Genomic DNA, 13,893 nt, shown 5'->3' with positions numbered 1-13,893 from the left:
TCCCCAAAGCCCCACTGCACAAGGAGCCGTGCTTCTCACCGAGGACCAGGATCGCTTTCCTCTGCTCAGCATGCCTGACAGCCCTGTCTCAACCCTTCACCCCCCCGTGATTTCCACACAAATTAAATACCTCAAGGCCAAGAGAGCCCACCTGGCTTATTACTCAGCTGTCCCTGGGTGGTGAGATGGTGTCTGCCTTGCCAGAGCCTTTCTGATTTTCCAATCAAAATCAGCTCATGCCTGACTCGGGGCCTTGTCACGTGGTTTGTTTTTTGGTTTTGGTTTTTGTTTTTTAAAAGCCGGTATGTTTACAAAGCACTAACCAAATGATATCAAAGACCTTCGTTTTCCCCAGGTGAAACTGAGTCAGAGCGGCTTTGCCAAGTCACCAGGAAGCTGCTGAAGTCCCAAATGTTCTGTGGACCTCACGAAGAAAAGACCATGACCTTCACCACACCTTGCCCCTGACAGCTCCCTCACAAGCTCTCAGCTTTGTAGGTTTGAGCTATTTTTAGCTGCTTTTTAACCCTCAGATCCTAGAAGACTGCATCCTGGGAATAACACAGGTGCATTTAAAGCAGATGACTTAAATCAAGAGATAATGGCCACAAACTTGACCATAGGAAGTTCCATCTCAACATGAGGAGGAACTTCTTTCCTTTGAGGGCGGCAGAGCCCTGGCACAGGCTGCCCAGAGAGGTGGTGGAGTCTCCGTCTCTGGAGACATTCCAAACCCGCCTGGACGCGTTCCTGTGCCACCTGCTCTGGGTGACCCTGCTCTGGCAGGGGGTTGCACTAGATAACCTCCAGAGGTCCCTTCCAACCATGACCATTCTGTGATTCCGTGACGACAGGTCACCTACCTTAAATGTCAGTTATGATTGACAAACGCTTTGTCAATGCTTTGCTTCTGGAGGATCAAAAAACCAAACAAATCCAAAGTCCAAGAGCATTTCTATAAATGAAGGACTTAAGAAGCTGATGCCACTCCTACAACCTGAACTGCAACCAGCTCCTCAAAATTGACCTTGTGCTGTAACTTGGTTTTACCCCAAAAGCTTTCAGCCTCCAAAGCTAGCTGCGTTTTCTCCATTTTTGTGTGCTTTCCTCTATCACTTCAGGCTCTGCAGCCTGAGCCCAGCTGAGCCTGCTCCCCAGCAGGCTTCACAGATGTGCCTGATACTCATCACAGCAAAACGGCGGCTGAGAGTGATCTTCACTCCACTGCTTCTGAGGACTGTTTTTACCCCAGTGCAGTAGAGGAGACACATTGACCTGGGGCCATCCCTGTGCACACAAGCGTGTCCCCAGCACGCAAGCGACAGGACGGGGAGCACCTGCTCCCATCCCTTCAGGTTGAGCCAGCTGTCCCTGGGGTCACCCAGCAGGAGCCGGGGTGGGGGGGGAAGGCAGAGGCACAGCAAACACACCACGTACAGGCATGACAGCAGGGGAGTGAAGCCAAATCAGCATGCCTTCGGGCACCATGCCCGATCTGCCAGCCCGCTTGTAGGAGGCAAAGGCAGGCAGCACCTCCCAGAGGGGCACTGATGCTGGGAGCCATCAGCACGTCAAGCAGCACTAACTCTGGCAGCTGGCTCTGCCCCTGCCTCCCCAGGACACCTTTATCCCCAGGCTGCGACAGCAGGCACTGCCGCACCACCCAGCTGCAATACCGTCCGGCTGTCCTTGCCGCTGGTTTTCCCTCCTGCCTGGCCTGACGCCGATCCTCCCCAACCCTGCCAGGAGGAGAGGCAGCCTGGTGTTTTCCCCAGCGTTGGTCCCTGTTCTGCATCCCCTCCTCCACCCCCGTCTTCCCTTGGCCTGACGTTCCGTGAGCAATAAGCCATGCGGATGCCGTGCATGGATCAAGTTTCTCCTCTGACACCAGCCTGCCGGCACCCCTGGCTTCTCGGAAAGCAGGACAAGGGAGACCGCACGAGCCTTCCCTGGAAATTCTTCCCAGCAGCCTGATCGCCCCAGAGAGACAAGCCACAGCCTCCACGGGTTTAATTGTTGCTCTGGTATGGACATCCTTAAGTGCTCTCTGCTTTCAGGAAGGCCTTTTAAGGCTTCCAAGTCACAGTCCTTTAGCGAAACAGCAGAGCCATGCAAGAAGATGCAAAGGTCAAAGCAAGCTGGAGACGTGGCGTTTTACAAGAGGCTGAAGAAGCCCAGCCCATGGCCTCACCTCTCCTCCTGCAGGAGCAGAAACATGCTGCTGTGGCATGGAGCACCCCTGCTCCCCATAGCACCCCTGTTCCCCAGGCTGCTGAGACCCAGACAGGCATCTCCGGGTGTCTTCCTTCTTCCTGGGCACAAGAAAGACACAGGGAGCGAGAAAAAACAAGCAGGGAGGAACAGAAAAAAAATAAAAGTATCGACACAAGAAAAGTCGACATTCTCCCTGGGGCATTTTCTCTAATGGCACCTCACCAGCAGTTGCACAGTCACGCTTTCTTGTTGTTACATTTATGTATTTTAAAAAACCCACCATCCAGCCCATTATTTCACGAGACAGAGCTTGCTTCCAAGGATAGGAAGCCTTCAGTATTTCCCAGCATCTTTTCCCATCAGATACCCCTATGGGCCAGGAGCAATTCATCTGAGCAGTGACAAAACCATCCACCTAAACAAGCAAGAGGCACCTTCAGGGCGGGCAGGGGGGGCAAAAATCCCAACCTTTGGGGCATTTTATAGTGCTGTAGACTGTCTCTTTCTGGGCAGAGGGGATGGGGGAACGCCATTCATAAACAGGTGTAGTAAGAGTCAGTTTTCCTGGCAAGTTTATTCCAAGCGTGGTTCTCTGTAGGCTAATTGAAAGAATACCAATCTCAGTTTGAACAAAAATAGAAGTCTTTTCAACGGCTGAAAAATATTTCCCTAAGCAACATATAATCATTGTGCAAATCAGAGCGTCGGCTGAGAAACAAGCAAGCCCTCGGACAATCAGACGCGCGTTGCACGCCGTTGGATTTCAGAAATGGGTTTGTGCCACCCGGCCTCCAAACCCAAAGCTCTGAGCATGCTACGGCTGGGTGGGCACCAGCTCTGCGCACGGGAGCCGGGTCTGGCAGGGGGACAGTGACACACCACCAGCAGCACCGTTTTGGAGACAGGGGGTGCTTGTACGTAGCCCTGCCTTGCAGACCCAGCCTGCCACCGCAGAGATTGTCCATTCCAGCAGGAACCGGTCCCTTTGGCATTAGCGGCCTTTTTCAGGTGAGCCAGGACTACTCGCAGCAGCAGAGTTTTGTGGGATTGTGCTCTTTACGTCTGTTGCTCGTGGAAGCATCTCCTGCATCCTCCAACAGAAGTCCTGCAGGTGCCAGCAGGCTGGGCTGAGTGTGCCTCTACCAGATCAGAGCGGTGATGGGCCAAGGGCAACTCTGCAGCCAGACCATTGCCTAGGCATCTCATTTTCCTGCTGCAGTGTTTCAAAAAGACTGAAAAGAGAAAATCCCTGGTGTCCTAGGGGTAGATTAGTGGCTCGTCAGTGCAAGCTGTAGGGAATATTGGCCCTAGCAAGGAGCTCGAACTCCTTTTCCTTTATCGGAGAGTCCCATGTTGTCTGGAAATGCCTGAGCTCTGCTGTCTCCCAGATACATTGGGTGTACCGGGGCTGTCCCACATCTCCCTGCTCTCCATAAAGGACCTCCTTGATCTCAACATCACAGACAGATAAGCCCAGAGGGACAGAGGTAGTCAGGGAGGACCTGGGCTGGCACTCAGCTTCATTCCTCCTCAAGGTCCATGGTTGTCATACCAAATGCTTCTGAAGCATCTTTCATTTCCCAGTCTAAGTTCTCCATGCCCTGTCCCTGCATGTGCTCTCTCCCATCTCCTTACCCACTTTCATCAACTCTTTTGCAGGTGGAGAAACAGGGAATAAAAAGAGGCAGTGATGGTGGGATCAGACATGGGATATGAGGCAATAACATCCTACAGAGAAGGGTCCTGAATGTCTGCCAAGTGGCTATATTTGGGATTCTGGCGTAAACTGTTGTAGACATAAATGGTAAGTGCTGGAAAAAGCCTCAAGAAATAGTCAGCATAGTCTCCTATTCTGTCGCTGACCCTGAAAGAGAACAAAACCAAAATGGATTTTTAAAGCTTGCCTAACGAGTCAAGAGTCCAGGATGCCCTGATTCCCCCCTTGCAGAGAAAAAGCCATTCCAGAGGCTTTCTGATAACACAGGAAGCTTTCCTAGAAATCCTTGAGCTGCAACTTTTCTAGACCTTCCCTAAGCTCCTCAATCCATTTTTTTCCCCCGCTATTCCTCCAGCACCTCCATCTGCCTAATCCCACCTGTATTTTCACTGAAGAGCAGTGCTGGCCACCAGCATCAGTGAAACCATCACTAGGAGCTAACACCACCTCTAACCTCACATGTAAGCTCCCATGACTGTAGAGGATCGGAGACTCTGGCATCTCTTTAGTAGTCAAGACATCTTAACGGGATGCTCTCCTGTGCTGTAGAGCCATGACCTGCCTTAGCTGTCACAGACACCTCTCCACCCCACTGGCTGCTCTGCAAAGGCAACGGTGGAGAGGGAGCTGCCACCAGTTTTCTGAAGCTTCTGCCGTCCCTCTGGGGCAGAAGGCTCTAGTTGAGGATGTTCATCTGTGGGAGACGATCTGGAAGTCCGATTTTGATTCAAAATCTGAGGTCTAATCCCATGAGCTATCTTCCTTTCCTTACCCTCAGGGAGGTGATTTTGAGGGCTGACCCCTGTGCCGCACAATCTTTCACACTCTATTGCGCTGCCAGAGGAGACAGCCCCTCCAACGAGATGAGCTTTGACGGACTTTCTCCCACATCCCAGTCGTGTTTGCCCTTCTGGAAAACCATCTGAAGAAGATTTTGCTCTCGAACTCACTGGCACTTGCAGACACCCAGATGCTCCCTGCAATGAAACGGTGGCAGGGGCAAGGATGTGAACACGTACCCGCGGTCTGGGTGTTCATCCAGGTTCCTGATGAACCTCAGGAGGTCGGTGACGTTGTTTCTGTATTCATATGATCTTCCTCTCCTGGGATTTTTCATGATATGCAGAACATATCTGTCAATCTGAAAAAAAAAGCACGTAGATTATTGTCTGCCTTTCATACACCACGAAAGCAGCATATCCACCTCCGCTCACCACCTTTCTCCCTGGCTTTCTGCAGGGACATCATCTTGCATGGCTAAATCTTGTCACCCTCAAAAGCGTATTTCCCAACATGAGCAGAAGAGCTCGCTCTGCAGGACATGCGCCATATAGACCCCCTGATTCTGCTGAGCGTTTCCTCTCCTGCCGTGCCAAGGTGCGACATTCGTATTAGGACTGTCAACACGGCACAGATTTTCACGCTTGCCTGGAGGGCAGGAGGGAGTCTCGATCCAGCTGTGCCCTTGAGAGGGCCACGCAGGCTGCCGTACTGAACCAGGACTGTCAGATCTCAAATGATGCGGCATGTCCTTCCAGGATGCTACCTGCAAAAGCAGGCCCGATCTCACTGCTTTTTGAGCCAATCTAACAAAACACTTTTGCCAGAAATTTGCTTGCAACAAGGGCCAGAGGTCCTTGTCTTAAGGGGTCGCCAACAAACACCTGGGAAGGTTTGACAGCTAATTCTATAATGACCATTCCCTACTACCACCCCGGTCAACAGCATCAATGCCCCCTTTAGCATCAATGTGTTTAGTTTGGTGTATTTCCGCTACGTGGCTTAGATTTTATTGTTTCCCTCAGTTATCCGTATAGGTGTGGGGCTACTTTTTCCAGTTATGGTTTTAAACAAGGCCTGCGAAACACTCAGGAAAACCTTCTGCCTCAATGTCTAGCTCCAACCTCAGATCAATCCAAAGAGAAGAGGATTACCTCCTCAGTCCACCTTGGATAAGGAAATCCTTCAGTAGTATTAGAAGCTTGAAAGACAGTGTATCGCTCGTCGAGATCTTTGATTTTATTCCATATACCTTTCAGGAACTGGAACCTGCTGTGGAAGGAGGAGCTTCGTTAGCTGCGACAGGACAAACAGGACAAGAGGCAAATCCCGTACCAAAAGCGTCGCCTATGCACTCCCAGCACTTACGCCTGTTTGCTGGAGAAATAGGGGTGGTTGCTCAAACCTTCCAAGCCTCGCTCATCATGAGAGACCAGGCAATGTACAAGGTCTAGAGCCTCCTTGTAATCCGGGGAATCGGCAGCTAAATCCTGGGTACTGACTTGCTGAAGGGGTTTCCTACCCCCTGCTAGAACATACAGCACGAGCCTGCTGAGGGCCTGCAAAGAAACACGTCACTGCTCACGTGCCAGATGCGTGAAGAGGACCAGTATTACTAAACGAGCAGACTATAGGTGTGGACACGCACACGTGCGCCTATAGGTGGGCAGGAGAACACAAATACACACAAACTTTGAAACTGTGTGCACAAAGACGGAGGACAGAGGCGCCATAATCACACGCGCAGGGTAGCTGTGGGTGTCCCGGCACCAGCCACAGCCTTGCATCCTAGTCAGCGTAATTCTTATCGCTATATGGGCCTTTCCCAAAAATCAAGGTGATTTCTAGTTGAGGATGCAGGAAAGGCTTCCCCCAGGTCTCGCAGCAACAGCAAATATTACAGCACCCGAAATTTTAAACCGTGTGTCAATTCGTGGGGAAGTTACCTCTAAATCTGAGTTTCTAAGTTCTTTTTTGTCTTCAATCAACTTTCTTTTATTATCAAAGTCCGCCAAGTAAATTTTGCCACCTAAATCTGAGGAAATAAGAGAATTTGTTAACAAATAATGGTGGAAAACCTTAATACAGCCTGTCACTGACTTCTGGATGGCCCATTCTTTAGAAAACAAATCTCCAAAGAGATCTGCTGTGGGTTGATCTGTCTGCAAAGCCCTGGAAAGGAGGGTAGGTCTAATGAGACAAGTACAGTTGTTCCGTTTGCTCCTCCGTGGCTGTCTGCGAACATATCTATGCTTATTTAAAGAGGAGAGCTAGTGCCACGGACACCTCATTCTGCATAAAGACACCTGCACTGGTGTTTCGTATCTGTTTTTTTACAGACAGCTAAGAAGCACCTTCTTCCCTAAACTACAGGCAACAGGAAAGCAAAATGAATCTGCTGAGAAAGCAAAAGTTAACCTATTAAAAAGTTGCTGGGCTGCAGATCCTGGTGCGCAAATCCAAGGGAGTGCAGCTCTCTCACTGCCTGGAAGATCATCCTCAGAGCGTCTTTGTAATCCTTGTGGTCTTTTGGTTCCTGCAGATGTTCTTCAAGGTTTTTCTCCCAGAGAGGGAAGCACAAGTACATGTAGCCTCTCGCCTTCTCAAACTGGAAGAGCTTCAGTAGATGTTTAGAGTTACCACATCGTTCAAAGAACTTTTTCTCTTTGTCACCCTCTGTACTGCGTCTTGTTCTTACTGCTACCTCTGTCTCACCATGGAGCCCCAGGTAGATGCCACCCTGAGAAGTGTTCTGAATTCTCTGCTGGATGTATTGAAATGTCTTCAGTTTGCCAATCATAGGGCGATACATTTGATGAAGTTTTTTCAGCTGGTCCCTCCAGCGTTTGCTGTTTGGCTCCCAGTCTTCGAAGGTTTCTGGAACATACTTGGCATTATATTGGAGAAGAAGATGTGCCATGTCACGATTACGGTTCCTATTCGCGACGGCGATAAGGTTCCCCACATCAGTCCTTGCTCCTTTTTCACACAACAACTTTGCTATATCGTAATCATCTTTCTCAACAGCCACCATCAGAGCCGTGTTGCCCTCCTCATCTGCGTCATCAATATCTATTTCACCCTTCTCCAATAAAGCTTTCACCAAGTCTGTGCTCTCCATTTCAACAGCTAGGATGAGGGCAGTTTTCCCACATTCATCTTTGCTGGTCACATCAATACCGCAGTCCAGCAGGAAATGGCCTATGGAGACTGCTAACTCGTATCTTTGCTTGGAATCAGATTTCTTGAGGGTGTGGATCAAGGCATTCCTATCTTTGTTGTCACGAATGTTCACATCAGCCCCCAGCTCTTGGACAAGAATTTTTACAGCCGGGAAGCGGCGCTTCTCACAAGCATCCATCAGTGCTGTCGCACCTCCTTTATGCAGTTTTGCATTCTCCTCACTAACCACCCTCCTCAAATTCACATTTGCTCCTTTGCTATACAGGAATCTCAAGGCTTCCTCATTCCCATACCACGCAGCCTCCATGAAAGCTGTGAAGCCGTTGTCATCATGGTCGTTAATGTCTATCCCATAATCAAGGAGGAGCTTCAGTATATTCACATTTCCCACTGCCGCTGCCTCAATAAATGCAGTGCCACCATTGTCCTTCCTGGCATGTGGACAAGCACCCTTGTCCAGCAGAACCTTGACCAGGCACTCAAGGTCAGCTTGCACAGCGCTTTGCAGTGGTGTCCAGCCACTTCCTGCTTTGGAGTTCACATCTGCCCCTTTTTCCAGCAGCTCCTGCACAGTTTTTTCATCTTTGTTCCTCAAAGCAGCATTTAACTTGAAAGCAAGGTCTTCTGCTGTCTCCGTGCTAGAAGCCGTAGATGCCTCCTGCTGGCTGTGAGCTGTGGGCTCCATGATGGTCAGAGGGAGGGCTCCGTACCTCAGATGCTCCTCACCTGAGCCCAGGGATCCCACCAAGGGATGGGAGAGGTGCAATGCTCAGTGCCTTCGTTGTGGGGATGCTCTGGGTTTGGTTGACGAAACACGCTAGGTAGGATAGGCTGCTACTTCAAGGGCATCATGGTCTTCACCTAATTAATAGACAGAAAATCTTGTTTTATTAGCCTGTGAAACCTCACCATTTACATTTGATGTCCTGCAGATCTGTGCGAGGGGCAATTATGGACGGCAATGCCAGTGTCAGCCGAGAGCTAAGGCTGGTGAGAAGCACAACTTTAGCACTTACACAGAATCACAGGATGGTGGGGGTTGAAAGGCACCTCTGGAGATCATCTAGTCCAACGCCCTGCCAGAGCAGGGTCACCCAGAGCAGGTTGCACAGGAACGCGTCCAGACGGGTTTGGAATGTCTCCAGAGATGGAGACTCCACCACCTCTCTGGGCAGCCTGTGCCAGGGCTCTGCCACCCTCAAAGGAAAGAAGTTCCTCCTCGTGTTCAGGTGCAACTTCCTATGTTCAAGTTTGTGCCCGTTACCCCTTGTCCTGTCACTGGGCACCACTGAAAAGAGCCTGGCCCCATCCCCCTGACACCCACCCTTTCAGGATTTATAAGCGTTGATAAGATCCCCCCCTCAGCCGTCTTTTTTCCAGACTGGAGAGACCCAAATACCTCAGCCTTTCTTCATGAGAGAGGTGTTCCAGTCCCCTCAGCATCTTGGTAGCCCTTTGCTGTCCCCTCTCCAGCAGTTCCCTGTCCTTCTCGAACCAGGGAGCCCAGAACTGGACACAGTACTCCAGGTGCGGCCTCACCAGGGCAGAGCAGAGGTGGAGGATGACCTCCCTCCACCTGCTGGCCACACTCCTCTTGACGCACCCCAGGATGCCCTTGGCCTTCTTGGCCACAAGGGCACATTGCTGGCTCATGGTCATCCTGTTGTCCCCCAGGACTCCCAGGTCTCTTTCCACAGAGCTGCTCTCCAGCAGGTCAGCCCCAACCTGTCCTGGTGCAGGGGGTTATTCCTCCCCAGGTGCAGCACCCTACACTTGCCCTTGTTGAATTTCATAAGGTTCCTCTCCGCCCAACTCTCCAGCCTGTCCAGGTCTCTCTGTATGGCAGCACAGCCTTCAGCCTACACAGACATGCTCTTGTCCCTCAGTAGGGGTCTGGGTTCTTGCCCCATGCACAGGAGCTAATGAGCACACAGGGTCGAGATAGATAGATATAGATACATAGATATATAGATAACTAATGCCCTTCTGTGCACCATCAAGATTAGTGGCTAGTTCATTATCTAGAAACGATCTGACATCAGCACGCAAGGTGTGATTTTTACCATGCTAATTAGTCTTAGATTACCTTGGGTTACCTTCGGGCAACCCCTCTTTCCCCTCTCTCATCCCCCTAGTCAAGAGGTCCTTGTTGGCATTAGTTCATTCCTGGGTCACCTCGTGTTACCTTGTTGTGACTCTTTACTTTGAGGACCACAATTTGCCCCCATCGTGCTCGCTTGCTTGTTGGTGGCCTCAGCGCTAATTACAGCCCAGGCAGGTGTCCCCTGGGGTGAGGGGACAGGGGTGGGGGAGAACCCAGCATGTTCTTGTTATAAACATTATCTCAGATTTATCACAGGTTACCTAATAAGCCGGCCTGCAGCGATGTTTTCAGGTGGAGAACACAGCAGGCAGACAGAGACAGGCATTCCCCTCCAGTTTTTGATGGCAGCCGCACACATGGTCCTGGAAAGTCCCCGATCCGATACCTGGAATGAGACAAAAAGCCAACCTTAATCCCTCCTCCCTCCATAGGCAATTAGGAGACCCTACCTGACCAGAAGCCTTTCCTAAGCTTTTCGTGCCATTAAGAGGTCAATCAGGTAGGACCTGACCTATCTGTCTCTATCTAGTACCTAGAAAAGCTAGAACTCCAACACCCATTTTCCTGGCTGCAAAGGCTGGTTCGAGTGACCAGCGCTTTCAGGACTCACCATCTGAAAAGCTGAACTGGAAATAAATTACCTAAGCAAACCAGAAAAGGGACAGAGAAGTCTTACGGTATAAAGCCGAAGTATAAATCCACAGGAATTTACCCCCAGGAAAGCCAAGGATCATTTGATGGTTCGTTTCTCCCCGCCGCCCAGCAGGAAATGAATGCCCGATTTTATTTAATTTCCTTGCAGAAACTTCTATGCCTTTTGCCACATATTTTTTTTTTTTTTTTTTTTTTAAAAAAAAGGTTACTTTCCTGGCTGGAAAAGCAACACAGGATCCCCTGGGCACGGTGGGGCTCAAATCCCTTGCCCCCAGGGAGGGGGAAGGCAGGGGCTGCACACCTTCCTCCTCCTCCTCTTCTTCCGCCGCCGAGCAGCGCAGCCGCAAGCGCCCTGCTGCTAGGAAATGTTTAAACGTTTCTGTCCCGTCCCACTGGCTTTTGGCCAGAAGCCGCTTCGCGTCTGCGCATCGCGGGCCCCAGGGTGCAAAGTCACGCTACCCTGCCCGACGTCACCCGCCACAGGAAAGGCCCTCTGCCCAGCCCTGGTCCCTCTGGGTCCCTCTGCCCAGCCAGAAACCCACCCGCTGCTCAAAACGCCTTCGAAACCAGGCAGCGGCTTTTCTCAGCAGCTGCGCTTCGCTCCCACTTCCCCCCAAGTAGTATTTGCTTCCCAGCGTAGTCGGTGTTCTCCCCTCCCCGGAAGCAGCAGCCCTGGGAGCATTTTATCCACTGACGGAGGGATGCTGGGTTTGGGTTTTTTTTTTGGGGGGGGTAGGGGGGGTGTTTGGCGACTGTTTTTCCAGCACATCGCAGAGAGGTCGGGAGCAAAGTGCTCTCCCCGTGCAGCCCCCGCATGCAGACCCTGTTTATAAACCCGTGCTCAGCCGCAGCTGAAGGCGTAGGGACATTAAATGCACCAATTTGGGGAGTGGGGTGGGTTTGGGTTTTTTTTGGAGGGAGGGGAGGTGGATTGTGTTGTGTTTTATTTTAAGCTTTTCCTCACCTTTTGGTATATCCGTCCACAGGAGGAAACTAACCGCTGGGCTAAATTTCACCCGGGGAACCGCTGAGCTCCAGGTCCGTTGACGCCGCAGTCGGCGTGTTCCAGCCTGCAGCCGGGCTGGCAAGCAGAGCTACCCAGGCACCGGCCACCGTGTAAACACAGAGGGGAGTCCGGTCCTCCAGCCCTTCCCCTCCACCTGGAAAACCCATGCAGGAAATACGTGAAGGAACCCAGGCTGTGACGTGCCACCCGCTGCCCCGTAAAGTGAGATAAGCTCAGCAGTGTGTGGAGCCCATGCAGCCTCCCCAGCCACCTCCACCAAACCTACTGCAACGCTCGGACCACGCTTGAAACGGGGCTGTAGCCACATCAGGTAGTTCACACCAGGCTTTCCACAGCATGTCGGTACGTGCACAAAATGGTGGCCTGCATTTGTGCACGGAGACGTGGCTGGATGCAAACACAGTGACACGTGGTGTTCCCCAGGGATCAGTACTGGGCCCAGTCCTGGTCAATCTATTCATCAATGAGCTGGATGAAGGGATACAGTGCACCCTCAGCAAGTTTGCTGGTGATCCAAAATTGGGAGAGGTGGCTGACACACTGGAAGGCTGTGCCGCCATACAGAGAGACCTGGACAGGCTGGAGAGCTGGGCGGAGAGGAACCTTATGAAATTCAACAAGGGCAAGTGTAGGGTGCTGCACCTGGGGAGGAATAACCCCCTGCACCAGGACAGGTTGGGGGTGACCTGCTGGAGAGCAGCTCTGTGGAAAGAGACCTGGGAGTCCTGGTGGACAACAGGATGACCATGAGCCAGCAATGTGCCCTTGTGGCCAAGAAGGCCAAGGGCATCCTGGGGTGCGTCAAGAAGAGTGTGGCCAGCAGGTGGAGGGAGGTCATCCTCCACCTCTGCTCTGCCCTGGTGAGGCCGCACCTGGAGTACTGTGTCCAGTTCTGGGCTCCCCGGTTCGAGAAGGACAGGGAACTGCTGGAGAGGGGACAGCAAAGGGCTACCAAGATGCTGAGGGGACTGGAACACCTCTCTTATGAAGAAAGGCTGAGGGATTTGGGTCTCTTCAGTCTGGAGAAAAGACGGCTGAGGGGGGATCTTATCAATGCTTATCAATACTGAAAGGGTGGGTGTCAGGGGGATGGGGCCAGGCTCTTCTCAGTGGTGCCTGGGGACAGGACAAGGGGTAACGGGCACAAACTTGAACATAGGAAGTTGCACCTGAACACGAGGAGGAACTTCTTTCCTTTGAGGGTGGCAGAGCCCTGGCACAGGCTGCCCAGAGAGGTGGTGGAGTCTCTGTCTCCGGAGACATTCCAAACCCGCCTGGACGCGTTCCTGTGCCACCTGCTCTGGGTGACCCTGCTCTGGCAGGGGCTTGGACTGAATGATCTCCAGAGGTCCCTTCCAACCCCGACCATTTTGTGAGTCTGTGAAACACGAGGGCATGGACGCAGAAAAGCACACCCTACAGGGTGCGTGGATGCAGCCCTGCGAGTGTTTTACATGCATGTCCAAATCCGTATGTACTCTGCATTGCTTGTTTACATCGGCATGCCGACGTTCACAAATGCATCCACAACATTCACCCATGCTCTGAAAAGCTCCTGCCTGTGCAGGAGTCGCACCTTTGTACCTAACCGTCGTATTAAGCTTCCCGCAGCACGCAGCGCATCCGCAAGGTCTGGGAACATCCCACAGTCCCTGGATGGAGTTTCACAGAGTTGGTGTTGCCACCGGAGACCTTGACACAGCCCCACAGGGACAAAGACCGTGAAAACTCAGGGAACAATCTCAAATCACTGTTCAAGAACCCATTTTAATTCACAGAAATCTGCTGAACTCGACAGCATCTCTCCCAGTTTGACCAAAGCTGGGGCTCTAACTGTCACTGTTTAATTTTCCATTTGCAGGCTGGAAAAGAGGAGACAAACAAGCAGAGCAGGGGCACAGCACAGGCTCAGAGCCAACAAGAAAGACGTCACGAAGAAAAAAAAGTAAATGCTACAATGCATAACAATATCGCACTACTCAACTACAAAAGCCCTGTTCAGCTTGCTGATTTCATTAAAGAGGTTCATTATTTTCTGGCAGGAAGATGGAAAACCCTAGGACAGTAGGAAGCCAAACCCTAGGATGCTAGGAACGAGGTGCAAGGCTGTGGCAGAAGAGCCCTGTGCCCGTACCTCAGCAAAGAAGGATTTGCTGGTAATGCTTTCCCCATCTCTCATCCCTGATTCCAATTGCTCTCCGTACAGTCACGGTA

General features: G+C 51.5%; 1 protein-coding gene across 5 annotated transcripts; it reads right to left on the bottom strand.

Moving 5' to 3' along the window:
• Positions 1-2,579: 2,579 nt before the first annotated feature.
• On the bottom strand, positions 2,580-11,910 carry RNASEL (ribonuclease L). Of its 5 annotated transcripts, none has more exons than XM_063344613.1 (8): positions 11,617-11,910; positions 10,259-10,383; positions 7,130-8,755; positions 6,658-6,746; positions 6,080-6,270; positions 5,866-5,983; positions 4,951-5,072; positions 2,580-4,078 (listed from the first exon to the last, which is right to left on the bottom strand). In XM_063344613.1, exons 3-8 carry the CDS (start codon positions 8,577-8,579, stop codon positions 3,943-3,945), a joined length of 2,106 nt encoding a protein of 701 aa, XP_063200683.1. In that variant the 5' UTR covers positions 8,580-8,755; positions 10,259-10,383; positions 11,617-11,910; the 3' UTR covers positions 2,580-3,942. The 5 variants fall into 5 exon arrangements, with proteins under 5 accessions (XP_063200683.1, XP_063200685.1, XP_063200682.1 ...); XM_063344615.1 differs by lacking the exon at positions 11,617-11,910 and adding an exon at positions 11,195-11,259; XM_063344612.1 differs by lacking the exon at positions 11,617-11,910 and adding an exon at positions 10,711-10,849.
• Between the last annotated feature and the right edge of the window lie 1,983 nt (positions 11,911-13,893).

Source organism: Chroicocephalus ridibundus, chromosome 8 (genome assembly GCF_963924245.1).
Source record: "Chroicocephalus ridibundus chromosome 8, bChrRid1.1, whole genome shotgun sequence".
In the NCBI taxonomy this organism is placed as follows: domain Eukaryota; kingdom Metazoa; phylum Chordata; class Aves; order Charadriiformes; family Laridae; genus Chroicocephalus; species Chroicocephalus ridibundus.
The sequence above is the reverse complement of the archived record's forward strand: the minus strand, read 5'-3'. Positions and strand labels throughout refer to the sequence as shown.

Excerpts from the sequence above, each read along its gene's own strand:
- RNASEL (XM_063344613.1), bottom strand. The coding sequence starts at position 8,579 with ATGGAGCCCACAGCTCACAGCCAGCAGGAGGCATCTACGGCTTCTAGC. Across the intron at positions 6,747-7,129 it reads GCCCAGCAACTTTTTAATAG|ATTTAGGTGGCAAAATTTAC; the intron begins GTTAACTTTTGC and ends TTATTTCCTCAG. Across the intron at positions 5,073-5,865 it reads ATCCAAGGTGGACTGAGGAG|ATTGACAGATATGTTCTGCA; the intron begins GTAATCCTCTTC and ends TTTTTTTTTCAG.